Here is a 15,837-nt window from a genome sequence, read left to right as displayed (position 1 = left end):
CCTAGCTCACCTCTCCACCTGGAAGTTTCAGAGTACTGTGTTTCTAAGCTGCTTTGAGTGCCTTCAAAGCCCAGAGCAGCTACTGGGAAGATCGTTGCACCTTCCCCAGCTCCAAACTAGACTGCAGGGCTGAGGTTTAGACTTCTAAAAAGTAGCAGAACAAAACAAAAAAAAGTAGCAGTAGTATTCTCTTCTTCAAACCCATATTTAGTGTTTGCATATCTTTTCAAAAAAGGATGCAAGCTTTAAATCTACCAAGCATACTTCTGCTTGGACCTGAAAGCTATTAGTATTAAAGACATATATATGCCAGACTTTCCTGTTCTTTTCACAAAAGAGAACATGCAATTTATGAGTAGCATCTCTGTTTCATGTTATTTAACTTTACCTTGGACATCACCCTACTTGGAGACTGAAATGGTATCCAAGATAAGAGAACTTCATATCCAAGTTGGAAAGGAGCCAAAACACTGAAGATAATAATCTTACTCTTATCAAGTAATCTAGACAGAATATCTCAAGAGAGAAAATTATACGTGAAGCAAGGAATTAGATGAAATCTGGGATCAATTAAAACTCAGGGAAGCAGAATTCCATACACTGTTAATTGCATAGGCAGACAATTGATTCAGTGCAGCCATGGAAAAAACTGATTCAGAGACACTAGTGTGGGCTGCAGTACATTTGCTTTCATTAGGACACCATGATCACGGTGTTTGGTTTGGATGGGGGCAAATAACCGCTTTACATATATAGAGTTTATGGGATGGCATTGGGCAAATTGTCCCTTAGCTTAACCTACCTCTCAGAAGTATGGTTAGGTTGCACTGAGCCCTAATAGTGGGGGAAATAATGTAATAATAAGGCATTTTCCAGAAAGGACCCAAGTTTGAAAATTGTCTTGGCTACTTTGAGGCCAAGTACAAAATTGCACTACTTGGGAATTTGCATGGGGTTTTTTGGGTTTCTGTAAACGCCACTGCCACATCCACCTTTTTGTAGTAGTGGAATAATTTAATGTGTACTTGCACATCACTTGTTCCATCACAGTTTTCACTGGCATCCCCTCAAAGCTCCCTGGATAACCTTGGGTCAGTCACATTCTTTCTTAGCCAAGCTTCCTCCACAGAAGTCTTGTGAGGATAAAATGGGATAATCCTGCCCTGAGCTCCTTGGAGGAACTGCAGGATACAAATGTGACAAAGAAATACAGTGGTACCTCAGGTTACATATGCTTCAGGTTACATACGCTTCAGGTTACAGACTCCACTAACCCAGAAATAATGCTTCTGATTAAGAACTTTGCTTCAGGATGAGAACAGAAATCGTGTACCGGCAGCGTGGCAACAGCAGGAGGCCCCATTAGCTAAAGTGGTGCTTCAGGTTAAGAACAGTTTCAGGTTAAGTACGGATCTCCGGAACGAATTAAGTACTTAACCTGAGGTACCACTGTAACATGTACAGCTCTGATATAAAAAGAAGCATTTTTTTTTGTACAATGGCTTTTGTTCTAAAGAGCAAGAAAGGATATTCCTAGACTTTCTCTATCTGGCAATATTGTATTAATAATGAAAACCCCAAAAGGCCTGTTTTGAGAAATCTCATTTATAAAGGTGTTAGAAATTCTTCTGGACATATTTCCCTTTAACAGGGGCTAGAACAGAAAGTCAAAGCCCTGTATGCAATTGACATCATACATTTTTGGTGTTCCTTTAATTTTGTTGGAGATTATATATAGAAAGGTACTAGAGGCAAGCCAAGCAGTTCCTTTTTTGGGTACGAAGGCTTGTTGAGCAGTGAAAACCAAACCCTAAGCCAGCCAGAAATGAAACTGAAACCCTCAACGTCAGTTCTTATTAAATTTTGTAAGGAAACCTGTATAGTGCCAGACACATCTCATTCTTCTAAGCTCAAGCCACAGGTTTTAAGAAGCTAATTATAAATTCCACAATGGAAAAATTAGAAGTCCTATGACATCACAGCTGAACCTTGTGTGGGATCCATCAGTGTACAGTATTATGAGTGTATGTATATTGGAATTTGGGTGGTCCACATGAATATTATATAAGCAGTATTTCCCCTCATTTTATTCTTCTGTCAAGCCATATATGCTTCGTCTGGATTAGCTGAAACTGATGCTAATGCACAAATGTTCCTCCACTTCCAAGAAAGCAAATGCTTGTCCACAACTGGCCTTACCAAACAAAACAACCCCAAACTGCTGGGAAGTTTATTTTAAAGTTTGAAGTGTCCATTTATTTGGTGGTTTTTTTTAATAAAAATGACAGTAACATTTCCCTTAAGAAAGAAAGTAGGAAGAGGCTTTGAGAGTGAGGCGGGGAGGTCTACGTGCTTGCTACTTCCTATGTGTTGATAGTTTTAATCCTAGAAGTATATTTGCAAGTCATTCCACTAACTAACAAAATATGTTTACATAACCTGTTTATAGTTGTAGGGAACTGTATTCTTTGGGGGCGGGAGGAAACCACTGACACATGAAGAATTTGAATGACACATTGTCAGGGAACTGCCATCGGAGGAACAGGTGGGGAAAGGGCTCACGGAGGCTGGGAGGGACTCAGCAGCGGAAGCAGGGACCAGCAGGGGGAGAGGTGGGTCTCTGGAGGAAAGTCTCACGGAGGCTGAGAGAGACTCAGCAGCTAAAGCAGGAACTAGCAGGGTGAGAGGTGGATCTCTGAGGGAAAGCGAGCAAGAGGGAGGGCTCAGGGACACGTCCAGCGAGAACAGTGGGGAGGTGTCTGAAGCTCCCATAGGGAGACCAATTCCTCGCCGGAAACTGTCACGCCGCGAGTCCCGACGACGTGTTTCCGTTAAGGAGCTTTTATGCTGGAAACGCTTCAGAAAGCAACCACTGTCGGAATCTGCAAGTGACTAGAGCAGACATGTCTGAGGAGCTCTGTCACAGACAGAGGTTTGTGGATTTGCACAAACTCTGAGGGACTACGATTTTACGCACAAGCAGCTCATCATCCCATCACACACATCTATGGTGAAGTTTGAATATGTGTATTTGTATACACCCAATATATCATGTTGACCAATGTGAAGTGAATTATAATGTCTTCACTGGGACTTCTCCTTAAATGTGGATTCTTGGTGTGCCATGGTGTTGTTTTAAATTCCTGCCTCCCCTCCCCCTTTAGACCAAAAATAAAAGCGTTTTTCTTAGGAGTGTATCCTGAGATACAGTGGTGGCCATCTTGCTTATTTGTGAAAATACTTTATTTATATGCCACTGAATGCCAAGATAGCTTCTCATTGGTTTGCAAAATGTAAACACTATCCACCTGAACAGGTCTGCTAGTGCAAAAACTTTTAACCACCCTTTTCCCTTCCCACATGGCTGCTTATAAATATGCACCAGGGGCTGTTGGGGGGACCCCTGGAACAGATTCAGTGCGTGTTTGGAAAGAGGAGAAGATGCAGATGTTTCATTACACAACTAAAGGTCCTTGTGCTAGCAATGCTGTTTAGTTGGATATCACCCATAAAAACCAGTTGTACAACTGAGTAGATCCAGTATGGAGCTTTTTTTCCAGGGTTGGTTAATTTGTTTTTCTTGAAGATAGCTTATTATGGTAATTGGCTTGCAAAACAACACTTTGTTTCATTTCCTAAAAGCATCTCTGAAACAACACTCTCTCCACCCCTTCTTCCTGCTGTTTCCAAAGGTGGCTCAGTTGTCTTGGATTGAGAAAAAAGTAGCTGCTGCTCTTTTTGGGACTCCGCCAACTTCAACAATTCATGAAGCTTTGCAGAATTTTCTTAAGGTAGATACTGTTTCCCACTCCCTCATTTCTCTGCAAAAGCCCACCTACCAAGTGGCTGGTGTTCAAGAAATTTGCTCAACAAGTTGTTCTCGGCAGCTATAAATTCAAAGCTCTTCTAAAGGCCAAAGATTTCTGAAATGATATCTGTAGAGGAGTAACTGCACGCATCTGCCTAAACTAAATTTAATTCATCTGCTGTGTCAGCGTTTGTTGGGATTTGGGCTGCTTAAAGTGTAAAACACCTTAAGGTTCATATGGAGAGCTGTTTATGTGAAAGTTGCACCTGTTAGAGCTTTTGGCTTGTGAATAGGATCCTGTTTGAAAGAAACCTGGCATGATGTATTGTGCAAGTTGCAAGCTGTAATTTGCAGGTTCTGCCCGGAATAGATGGGCAGGACCATCCACCCAGTGCCACGCTGGTCCTGCTTTTTGAGCTGCAAACTGCCTTGTGACCCTCCACCTCATTGAAACTGGGACCATTTTAATTTAACTTATTCGCCTCCTCAAGTGCCCCCTCACTGGATCTGTGTCCCCATGGGTCCCACAATGCCAAATGTGGTACCTCAGTGGTGGAGTTCCCTGCCATTCTTTGTTCCACACACTTTGGGTTAGTGGTGGCAAGCAGTTGCAGCCTCAGCTGCTGGGTTCACCATTTCCTACTGTGCTGCATCTTTCTTTCCCCGGCCTGCTATTGCTGCATGCCTGGCAGAAATTCCACTACCACCACCAAGTGGTGTAGCTTCTAGGCCTACGTCCAGGGCTAACAGTGCCACTCTTTCTATGTCAGTGTGGTGTAGTGGTTAAGAGTGGTAGACTTGTAATCTGGGGAACCGGGTTCATGTCTCTGCTCCTCCACCTGCAGCTGCTGGGTGACCTTTGGCCAGTCACACTTCTTTGAAGTCTCTCAGCCCCACTCACCTCACAGAGTGTTTGTTGTGGGGGAGGAGGGGAAAGGAGAATGTTAGCCACTTGGAGACTCCTTAAAGGGAGTGAAAGGCAGGATATCAAATCTAAACTCTTCTTTGTTCTTTATTATAAATATTCCGTTGACTTTGGTGTTCTTGCTGTCCTGTTCTTCATCTTTTTCTCTTCTTGGTCAGGCTGAAGAACTACAACCTGGATATTCGAAACACAATTATGTCTATTTGGCAAAGGTAAGTGAAACTAGTCTGCTCTCTTCCTCTAATATAATTTAGCGATTTCTATTAACCTTGGTACTTGGTGTGATGTTTTCCCTCCTCTCTCCTGTCCAGTGCTACAAAGATCTTGGCCAGAGGACCAATGCGCTGAAGTTCTGTGACACTGCATCATCAATCCTGTCAGTCACCAAAGATGTGAGTCTGAAGCCCCATTTAAATGTTATTTATTTATTTATTGGACTTGTATCTTCATCGTAAGATCTCAGAGCAGTTCACAAGATAAAAATGCAAGATACAAAAAAAATAGCTAAAAGAAAAAACAACAAAGCAACAACCTCCCTCTTCCCACAGACACATTTAAAAGGCTGTAGAATATTATTCAGCCAAAGGCCTTGTTGAAGAGCAACGTTTCGCCTGGCACCTAAAGATATATAATGAAGGCGCCAGATGAACTTCCCTGGGGAGAGCATTCCACAAAAGGGGGATGCCTTCTTTGGAAGCAGTTTCTGCTGCCTCATCAGTCACCTAGGGATGTTATGATACAGTCATGTGTCATAGCCTGAATCATTAAGGCCTTTTCCATGCTGTTGTTAGTCGTGATGATGAAGTACAGGGTCTGTATGGTGGTACTTGTCTTCTGCAGCTTTCATGTACTTTAAAGAGTGCCTGCAGAGGAGAGCTTCCTGGTACGTTGTACTTTTATTTCTGTAGAGCAGGAATGGGAAAGATTGCGGCCATCTAAATATTTAACTCCCAAACCCTGTCAGCCCCAGCCAGTGGTCAAGTGCTGCTACAGTTGTAGCTCCACTATATCTGGAGGGCCACAAGTCCCCAACCTCCTCTTCCTCTAGTGCTCTAGAGCAGTGTTCCCCAACCTTGGGCCTCCAGCTGATTTTGGACTACAATTCCCATCATCCTTGACCACTGGTCTTGCTAGCGAGGGATGATGGGAGTTGTAGTCCAAAAACAGCTGGAGGCCCAAGGTTGGGGAACACTGCTCTAGAGGAACAGTTAGAAACAACAAAAAAGAGAGAAGTCCTGGGCCCAAATCGTTATGAAATATGGCATTTGCATGCAAAGTAGAAGGTGGCTTGTGACATCCCCAGTGTGACTGATTGCAGTAACACATGGAAACTGCGTAAATACTAATATGATGAAATTATGTTTAAACAGAGGACTATCATAATAGTGATGCTTATTTTAATGAGGAACCGGGTGGCATGCAGTGTAGTTAGTCACACTGATCAGATGAGCTGTGACTGTCTGATTTTGACGTTCTGCATTAGCATTGTCATAGGCAATTCAGTAAGCAGTCTGGAGCGTTCCTTAAGGCTACGAAGCCCAACATTGGAGGCCCACCATGCAAAACGTGCTACAAATGCACTTAAATATAAGATGGGTGGTATGTTTTTGCAGGGAGGAGGAAGACTTGATTCAGATAAATTATATCTCATTTACTTACGCAAGAAGTTTGAAATGTGGAATTCTGAAGTGCAAGCTTTGGGACCAGTGCTGCAAGCAGGTTCGGGGGGGGGGGATTGTCTGGCATCTCTTCCTGTTACTTGACAGTATTTTGGCAAAGATTTGCAATGACTACAATAAATATCTCTCAAGGCACTGATACATAATTTCTTGGTTTGGTTATGTTGCCTTAATGTTATTGAAAGAACTATCAAGCAAAAGCTTGCTGTGGACACATTAAGTATGGAGTTGGATAGATTTCTGAATTCTCGGATCTCTAGTCCAGTTCATGCTCCAAGATCAACTAAGAGGTCCTTCACAGCTCTGTCTGCCTAGCTTGAGATTTCATATCCTTCCCAAGTGGCTCATTCTGCTATAGAATTCCTATGAGGTTTCCTAACACTTACCCTAAATCTGTTATACTGCACTTTAATCCTACAGGGCACATTCCAAAAGTCTCAAAGACTTTAATGTGTCCACAGAGTTGTTAATTCCTAGGGGTTGCCTGGTTTTCCTGTGTATTGCAGGGTGCTCTGCATTTTATCTCTCCAGCTTACCAGGGCTTGTAATATGGGGGTCTTCTCAGTGGTGACCCTCCAGTTGCAGAATGTTCTTCTTGTAAGGCAGGCCAGTATTATTCTCCCCATATTGCAGTGGGGATGGGAGGACCAAGGATGAGTGAAAGTAGCTTACCTAAGGCCATCTCATGATATCATAGTGGAGGTGAGGCTTCAGATAGCAGTTTCCTGGCTAATAGTTGACATTCTTAGCCATTATGGGTCACTGGCTCTCAAATGTAATGAGATTACTCTAACAAACCGTGACTTGTGTGAACATAAGCAATGAGCTTGAACACTCCCTTCTTCTTCTCTGCTCAGCTGCAGAGGAGATTTATTTGTTTCTTATACTTCAGTGTTCAATGACATCTGATCCAGTTGTTTTGAACATCCTGTTGACGTCTGAACCAGGCCTATTTCTTCTGTTCCCCTTCTTGTTTTACATTAAGTTAAAAGTAGCACTGGTCAACAACAAATTTGTTGTCTGCATTTTTTCAGCTGATTTAGGATGAATCTGATGCGCTGAATCCAAAAATCACATTGGTTTTGCTCAATCAGGTCAAGTTTTTGAGCTATGGCCACATGTCGTTTTTTTACGTTTTTGTTCACATGTACGCTTGTGTGGAGCATTTTAGAAGAAGTTGGTGGGGGTAAAATGCCATGTCGAATAATTGTTTTGATAGGAAATGATTATTTTAATGACAAGAAGTATTCAGGTCCGATAGTTCTGGGTGATTATGTCGAAAAGGGATCAGTTTGAAGTCATAAAACCATGATATCTTCCATAAATTGGTGCGGCAAAGCATAAAGTTGGGGGATCAAAACTAAGTTAATGGGGCTTGGAGTGCCACAGTACGAACCCAAAGATTGGAGACTGTTCATTGACAGCAGCAAGCGATCACTGAAATGTGTTCTGCTACACAACGGCAACCAGTTTGCCTCTATAAACCTGGCTCACTCGACTACACTGAAGGAGAACTATGAAGCGGTGAAGTATGTGCTGGAGAAAATTGGTTATGATCAGCATAAGTGGTTTATTTGTGTTGACCTGAAGATGGTGAACTTTTTGTTGGGACAACAGTCTGGCTTCACCAAGTACCAATGTTTTCTTTGCATGTGGGATAGTAGGGACCGTGCTCAGCATTACACGAAGAAGGACTGGCCTGTGCGGAACTGGTGCCTTGCAAAAAAAGGAACATCATCAACGACCCTCTGGTGGACAGAGACAGAATACTCTTCCCACCGCTGCACATCAAGCTCGGCTTAATCAAGCAGTTCACCAAGGCTCTGGACAAGGATGGTGACTGCTTCACTTACTTGTGCCAGGCTTTTCCAGGATTGACTATGGAGAAGTTGAAAGCTGGCATCTTTGACGGTCCTCAGATCCGTCAGCTCATCAGAGATCCAGAGTTCAGAAACTCAATGAGCGAAGTGGAACTGGAAGCGTGGAAGGCATTTGTTCTGGTAGTGAAGAACTTTCTTGGCAACAAAGGCCAGAAACTATGCAGAACTTGTCAACAACATGCTGACTGCTTTCAGAAACCTGGGCTGCAACATGGGCATCAAGATGCACTACCTATTTTCACATATGGACCGGTTTCCTGAGAACCTGGGTTCAATGAGTGACGAGCAGGAGGAGAGATTCCATCAGGACATGAAAGAGATGGAGACCAGGTATCGGGGTCGCTGGGATGCAGTCATGATGGCTGACTACTATTGGACTCTGAAGAGAGACCTCCCTGCCGCTGAGCATTCCAGGAGTTCCAAGAAACGGAAGTTCAAGCCCTGAAGTTTGAAAAATGGTGAAGCAACTGTTGAGGCTGGAACTTACAGGGTTAAGTTCTTCCCATGATGCCACACCATTCTGACGTCACTTTTCGAAGCCTGGGAGGAGCCTGGGCAAAGATTGCCAGTCCCACTATGTGAGCTGTGGGGAAAAGACGTAAGTCTAGCATGGCTGCAAATAGTCCTGGAAATTCCTGAGAAATATTGGAATAAATGCTGTAAATAGACAAACCGGTGCTGTGTGTGTTTGTCTGGAACGTGACAGTTTTACATCGCTGTGCGAAGCTCTGCTGAACCGTGACGGAGAGGCGCAGCTGAGGGAAGCGCGCCGGACCCGGGAAGTCAATAATTCGCTAATTGAGGTTCGTAAATCAATTAGCGGGGGTCACGGCTAACCAAAGGTCACAGGTTATGGGTCCATAAATCATCGCTTGTAAAACCGTCACGGAAGATACTGCCGGGAGCTGTAAAATCTGAGGTGTCGAGCAGAGACGGCAGGAAGAGCAGGCAGAAGCAAACAAGCAGGCTGCGAGACGCAGAAAAGTGCCTGGGTTGCTGAGAACTGCGCAGAGCTGAGGTATCGTTTCTCCAGGGAGAAAAGCCAGTGGAGCTGACGTTATTGTAAGTACAGCTTGGGGCCCCCTTGGGAGAACGGAAGGAGATGGCAGAGAGCCAGGATGTACCGGTGGAAAAGCTCACTCTAAAGAGTTGGGCAACCTGGAGGCAAAGAATAAAGGGGTGGTTCCTGGTCCATGGGCTTTGGGAAGCAAGCCAGAGGGAGCCACTACCACCACCACCCAGCGCTAAAGCGGCTGGAGACGTTGCAGGCTGTGAGGCTGCGTTGCCTGAAGATAGCCAGCAGAAAATGCAAAGAGAGCTGGAGATGCTCAAGGCATGCGTTGATGCATCACTGAGACCCCACTTAGAGGGTGTGAAATCAGCGTGGGCTGCCTGGAATATACTGAAGGGTTTGTGTCAAGCTTCAGCGGGAGGCCAGAGCCCTGCAGACGCTGGACTAGAAGCCCCTGTTCCTGATGATTTAGCCTCAAGGAGTGCTAGTGAGCAAGTCGGGGGGGCGGAAAGTTCCAAAGGCGAGTTTGAAAAGTTTTCCACTGAACCTGCTGGAATGAAGAGCAGCTTCAGGGAGGGCGAGGCTGGTGGGAGGCGCCGTTCCAGAAGGAGGAAGGCCAAGCCAGCTGGGAGCCCCAGGCAGTGTTTTTCCACTGGAGTTCGTCTTTGCTACGTGTGTAAAACTCCGGGACATTTGCGGCGTGATTGCCCCCACCGGAGCAGAGAGGCAAGACAGGATGTTGTCAAGGACACTTTTCATGGGAACCAGTCGGGTTTCCATGGCAACCAGCCTGGGACAGCAGCCAGGCATGAGACTGAGGCTGGTGGACGTGCCAGGTGCCAGGAAGGGACTTATCAGATCACGGCTAGTCTGGCGTTGGATGAAGACAGCCGTGGGACAAGAACAGAGGAGCTGAGTTTTGTTATTGACTCGGCAGCGAATCGCAATTTGATTCCAGAGACACCTGCTGTCAAGAGGTGGAACTGCACGGCAATTCCTGCCGGGAAAACTGTTCTGTTTGCAAATGGACAGAGAGGAAATTTATCTAACGTTGTAAATCTGCATTTTCGTATTTTACAGGAAACGCTAGAGTGTTGTACCGTTCCTGGGATGAACCACTGTCTTTTATCTGTGCCGTATCTACTGAAAAAGGGATTTACGGTTTGTTTTCAGGATGATGTGTGCACAATCTCCAAAGGAGGGAGGGTGCTTGCCAAGGTTAAAAAGGGGCAGAATGATCTTTTCATTCTTAAAACGTCTCTGGAGGGTGATGGGAAGGTTAAGAAAGCACAAGCACTGCGTGCTACAGTTCCCAATCATGATGAATGTGTCCACATTTGGCATGCAAGGACGGCACATAGTTCAGTAGAAGAACTACAGGTGCTGCCGGAGGTTTCTAAGGGGTGTGAGATTTTAGAATGTGGACATGCTGTAAGTTGTGAAACTTGCAAGCTGGCAAAGATAAAAGGATGCAGTTATCCAAAAGTTGAGAGGACAACCACTAGGCCTTTTGAACAAATTCACGTAGATTTGTGGGGACCTGTAAAAGAACCAAGTCTGGGAGGGTCAAGGTATCTGCTCTCGATGCAGGATAATTTTACCCAGAATTCCTGGACACACGGTCTCAAATCCAAGGATGACGCAGCACAGCTGCTCAAACGTTGGATTGAGGAGGTGGAAGTAAAGTTTTCCACCAAAGTGCAAGCTGTCACAAGTGACAGGGGGGCTGAGTTTACAGGTTCTGCTTTGCAGAAGTACTTTCGCAAGAAAGGGATACGTCACACAGTGACTTCACCCAATCAGAGGGGGCAGGCAGAGCTGAAGTGTCAGGCTCTGGTTAAAACTGCACAGGTGTTGCTGAAAGATTCTGGGTTACCTCCAAGGTTTTGGCTGGAGGCAATCAAGTATGTGAGCTTCACCTGGAATCGCACCTACAATTCCATGGTAGGGGACACACCGTTTGGGCTGTTGAATGGCAGGAAACCCCAGATTCATTTTTTGCGTATGTTTGGGTCAAGTGCGTCTGTGTCACTACCTGCTGCGTTGCAGGGGCCAGATGGATCCAAGTTCCGGAAAATGATCTTCTGTGGGTATGAGCCAACAGCGAATGCGTGGAGGTTTGCATTTCCATCAGGTGATCAGAGTAAGTTACTGATCAGCAAGCACGCTGAGTTCTATGAGCAGAATGAAAAGTCAAAACCTGCTTCAAAGCGTGATGTTCTTTCAGAATGTCTTTCTGATTCAGAACAGGAAGATTCTGAGGGGGAAGAAGAAAGTGAGTCTGATGATGACGATCAGGTAACTGACCAAAGTCAGGAACAGGAGGAGGTATCTGTAATTTCTCCTCAGGTTAAGAGAACACCCAAAAGCGAGCCCAGTTCTCCGGTGAGTGTAATGGAAAGGGTTCGAAAGCGTTTTAAGTCAGAGGGGGAATCCCGTGAGGCTGAGGACACAGGTCCTGAGGGCAGTGAGTCAGAGGAAACATCTGAGTTTGTGCCCAGGAGGTCTAGTCGCTCAACGAAGGGCATTCCGCCGGAAAGGTACCAGGCGACAAGTGCGTGGGCCTGGTTCGCACAGTGTGATTCTGGGAGTGTTGAAGGGGTTCAACAGGTGCCTGGGAAAGATGCTGGGAAGGAGCACAAGGCAAAAGGGAAGGTGTTGAACTCAAAAGGGTCTTGTCAGAAGGTGCGGCAAGGGAGGGTGTTGAGGCTGGAACTTACAGGGTTAAGTTCTTCCCATGATGCCACACCATTCTGACGTCACTTTTCGAAGCCTGGGAGGAGCCTGGGCAAAGATTGCCAGTCCCACTATGTGAGCTGTGGGGAAAAGACGTAAGTCTAGCATGGCTGCAAATAGTCCTGGAAATTCCTGAGAAATATTGGAATAAATGCTGTAAATAGACAAACCGGTGCTGTGTGTGTTTGTCTGGAACGTGACAGTTTTACATCGCTGTGCGAAGCTCTGCTGAACCGTGACGGAGAGGCGCAGCTGAGGGAAGCGCGCCGGACCCGGGAAGTCAATAATTCGCTAATTGAGGTTCGTAAATCAATTAGCGGGGGTCACGGCTAACCAAAGGTCACAGCAACATGCAATTTACGTGTACTTACCTTTATCAATGCCCACCATTCAGTTTACAGTAAACCTGACCTGATGGAGAGAAACGGATGCCATTTCCTGATTCAGCAGTGCAAAAATACCCTAAATCAGTTGTAGAAATCTAGACAACATTCAAAAAGTAAAAAATTGTTGCCCAGTGTAGTCAATATCTCTTTCCATTGTTTCTTCTTCTTATGACGAAACTACCAAGTTGCTGGAGATTTGCATCAAATAGCATGTTGCCTCTTCTGTGCATCTTTTTTGCTGTTAGCTAGAAATGAACTCACTGTGGGAGTTCAGTTCCTATCATCTTATCTGCTGTTGGCCAGGAAGCTTTCGTCAATGGATCCCGAAATATCAGTGCCCGCTGAGTGTTAACAACATTGCAGAGCTAAACCCTTTTCCAATTATCTTTGTGTGTGCCTTGTCCCATCAGTCTGGTGGTTGGGACTGGTGATTCCCAGAGTACAGTGACTGGGAATCAAGCCCAATACACCTTGCATAAAACTGAAGACTAATATACCTGGCTGTGTAGGATACTGCTTAAAATAAAACCAGTTTATTGCAGCTCCAAAAGACCAAGGCAACTGCTCCATGCAAGTGTCTGTGCAGTACTGGTGTCCTCAGCCACAGCATCACTAAATTTGCAGTGGTCAGAAGTGCCTCATGCTGCTATGGAGCCACATCACGCAGACAACTTGCTGCTTGGAGATGTAGTGCCCACAGGGTTCCATTTGAAATGGTCATATGCAGACAAATTGAACTTTGCAACTGTAGAGCAGTGACTTTGTGGGAGACACCAAATAAATCAAAATGCAATGTGATCCAAAACAACCATAACTATTGTAATAGGCTATATTTGATTTCTAAATATATGTGTTTGAAGGGCCTAGAAATGATGATAATGTAAGCCACAAACGTCAAGCCACAGGAATGCCTGGGTTCACTTAAAGTCTTCCAAAAGGTGATGACTGGAGGATGAAAACCTTTATTAGTATCCGTTAGAATGTAATGTAATGAATACTTCAATGCAGGAGGAAGTTGGAAAGGAAAATCATTGTATCAAGTTAGCCCCCCACCCTTTGTTCAGCTTTCTACTGAGCTGTTGCATAATGATTAAAAGGAAGAATGAACTAGTTACATTTTCCTAGTCCATGAACACTGAAAATAATCCCTTGTTTTGATGCAGAAATTGGCAGTGGGTATAGAAGCTCTGGGTGGTTCCTCATATGCAATGTCCTTTTTTTTCTTTTAGGATAAAGAGGCTGATGAAGATTTAGAAACATTGCTTCCGTCACTGAAACTGTGAACCAAACAACAACAAGCACTTTTCGTTATGTTTTTGAATGATACTGTGAAAGGCATCTGGGAACCCAGATCCGAGTTCTGAAAGCACCTATATGTGGGTTTTGTGGGGTTTATAGCCATGGAAGGCTTAGAATTTGGGGAAACGGGGCTGAGATAATACCAAAGGGTTGTATCTAAGGCTGGCTTTGATCTAGTGGAAAGCACTTCCACAAGATGATGCACCCAGATTCACCAGTTACCTCCTGTTGTGTCCTCTGCCTATCCCATAACGTTTCAGAGGGTTTCCCAACCCACGGGAGCAGCTTTTGAGGAGGCAGGTGGGGGAGTGGGTATAGAACACTGCAGTGGATAGGGGTGGGATAGGCAAAAACCAGGGGCCTCTTGTGTACAAGCGGAAGCATTTTCCATTATTACTACAAAGCCACTGCTGGGTACAATCCCAATGATAATCCCAATACAATCCCAATAATAAAGTCAAGGGACGGATGGATCTGTCAATTTCAGTTTTCTAAGTTTCTCATTTTTCCACTCTTAAATTCAGTTCTCCACATTGTGGCAGCACCCTGCAGGATCCCCCTCCACTTTTAAATACTAAGGGAAGGAGAGTGCCAGCATTTTAGTGTGAATTTCTCCTCATAAACACAATTTTGTATGCATAATTTTGACTAACTATCCATTCCTTGGAAGCAATTTCCCCCAATACATTTATGTATGTTATTGTTAACCGATACTCATTTCTATGCACCCTTTCTCCTAACATATGCATTTTTGTAAATATTGTGCAGTTGGAAAACTGCACTGCAAAATTCATAGAATTGCTCATTTTGAAGGATGGCTCTGTTTCAATTCTCCTATTGTTCCAGAATGTGCAATTTTGGTATGTTCCCCTTTAAATGTGAACTGAATCTAATTTCTTCCCCAACCCTAATGAAGTCTAAAACTCCAGGGGAAAAAGTCATTGGACTGGATTACTTCAAGCCCATTAAGAATGTAGCAGTTACTCATGTGCAGCAGGTATCATATGCCTGCATTAACACAATTCTTTACACTAGACACCCATTCAGCCACATATTGTTGGTTATGCTGTAAAAGAATCCACCAGTGGAGTCCAATCATGTGACTGTTTACTGAGAAGTATGACCCAGCAGGCTCTTCTTATGCAAAGCAGGATTGTCTTGAATGCCACCCCAGACTCCTATTCAGGTGGGTTTGTTGAGACATGCCAACACTCCCAATTCTCCATATGGTGGTTGGTTCACATGAAGCCTTATTTGTGACTGCACAACACCAACTTAACGCATCACCATATGTCTCAGGCATTGCCCTGTTTTGACTGGGCTGAAAAAAGTGCAGCTAACTCTGGAATTGGTTTTAGTTTTAAATGCTGCTTTTTCTCCTTGGCAACATATACTCATGGGCTCTCTGTAGCAGAACACATCCATGATCGCCTTATTCCTTTTACAGTGGTACCTCGTGTTAAGAACTTAATTTGTTCTGCAGGTCAGCTCTTAACCTGAAACTGTTCTTAACCTGAGGGTACCACTTTAGCTAATGGGGCCTCCCACTGCTGCCACGCCACCACCGTGCAATTTCTGTTCCCATCCTGAAGCAAAGTTCTTAACCTGGGGTACTATTTCTGGGTTAGCGGAGTCTGTAACCTGAAGCGTATGTAACCCGAGGTACCACTGTACAGACTTAATCTGCAATGAATAAGTTGTGCATCGGGGCCCTTAGGTGAATGTCGCCAAGGAAATTGGAACATGGAAATCATGCATTTGTCTCTTTAAACACATTTCTACTAGTATTAATTTGTAAGACTTTGCTGGGAATCTCCAAACATAAAATCCACTGCTGGCAATGGATGTCTTGATGATCATTAATCGTCTTGAGAGTGACTAGGAAGCTAGTCTTCGTTGCCTACACAGGCATGAAAGGTTAAATTTATGTGCACTTGTTCTTTTCCTTTCTCTCTTGGAAAGTATGTAAGTTGTGGGAGAATTGCTCTTTAAGGCTGTTATTTTAATCTCTGGATTTTAAATAGAAATCTAATATTTTATAAGTCATGTATTTACATATTATGCTGTTCTTGAAACATCTGAAATTGAAATATTAAATGAGATTTGATGGAA

The 15,837-nt window shown here is 44.3% G+C and overlaps 1 protein-coding gene across 2 annotated transcripts in view; it reads left to right on the top strand.

The window, feature by feature from the left end:
* RMDN2 (regulator of microtubule dynamics 2) overlaps positions 1-15,837 on the top strand; it is a 32,841-nt gene extending 17,004 nt beyond the window's left edge. For both annotated transcript variants that reach the window (XM_083496937.1, XM_083496938.1), the window contains 4 exons: positions 3,693-3,791; positions 4,892-4,945; positions 5,045-5,125; positions 13,656-15,837. In XM_083496937.1, the coding sequence (XP_083353063.1) occupies positions 3,693-3,791; positions 4,892-4,945; positions 5,045-5,125; positions 13,656-13,709 (288 nt within the window). In that variant the 3' untranslated portion in view covers positions 13,710-15,837. The remainder of the gene's footprint in view (positions 1-3,692; positions 3,792-4,891; positions 4,946-5,044; positions 5,126-13,655) is intronic.

The sequence above is a fragment of the Podarcis liolepis genome (genome assembly GCF_965112155.1).
Source record: "Podarcis liolepis genome assembly, chromosome: 3".
Taxonomy (NCBI): Eukaryota; Metazoa; Chordata; class Lepidosauria; order Squamata; family Lacertidae; genus Podarcis; species Podarcis liolepis.
The sequence above is the reverse complement of the archived record's forward strand: the minus strand, read 5'-3'. Positions and strand labels throughout refer to the sequence as shown.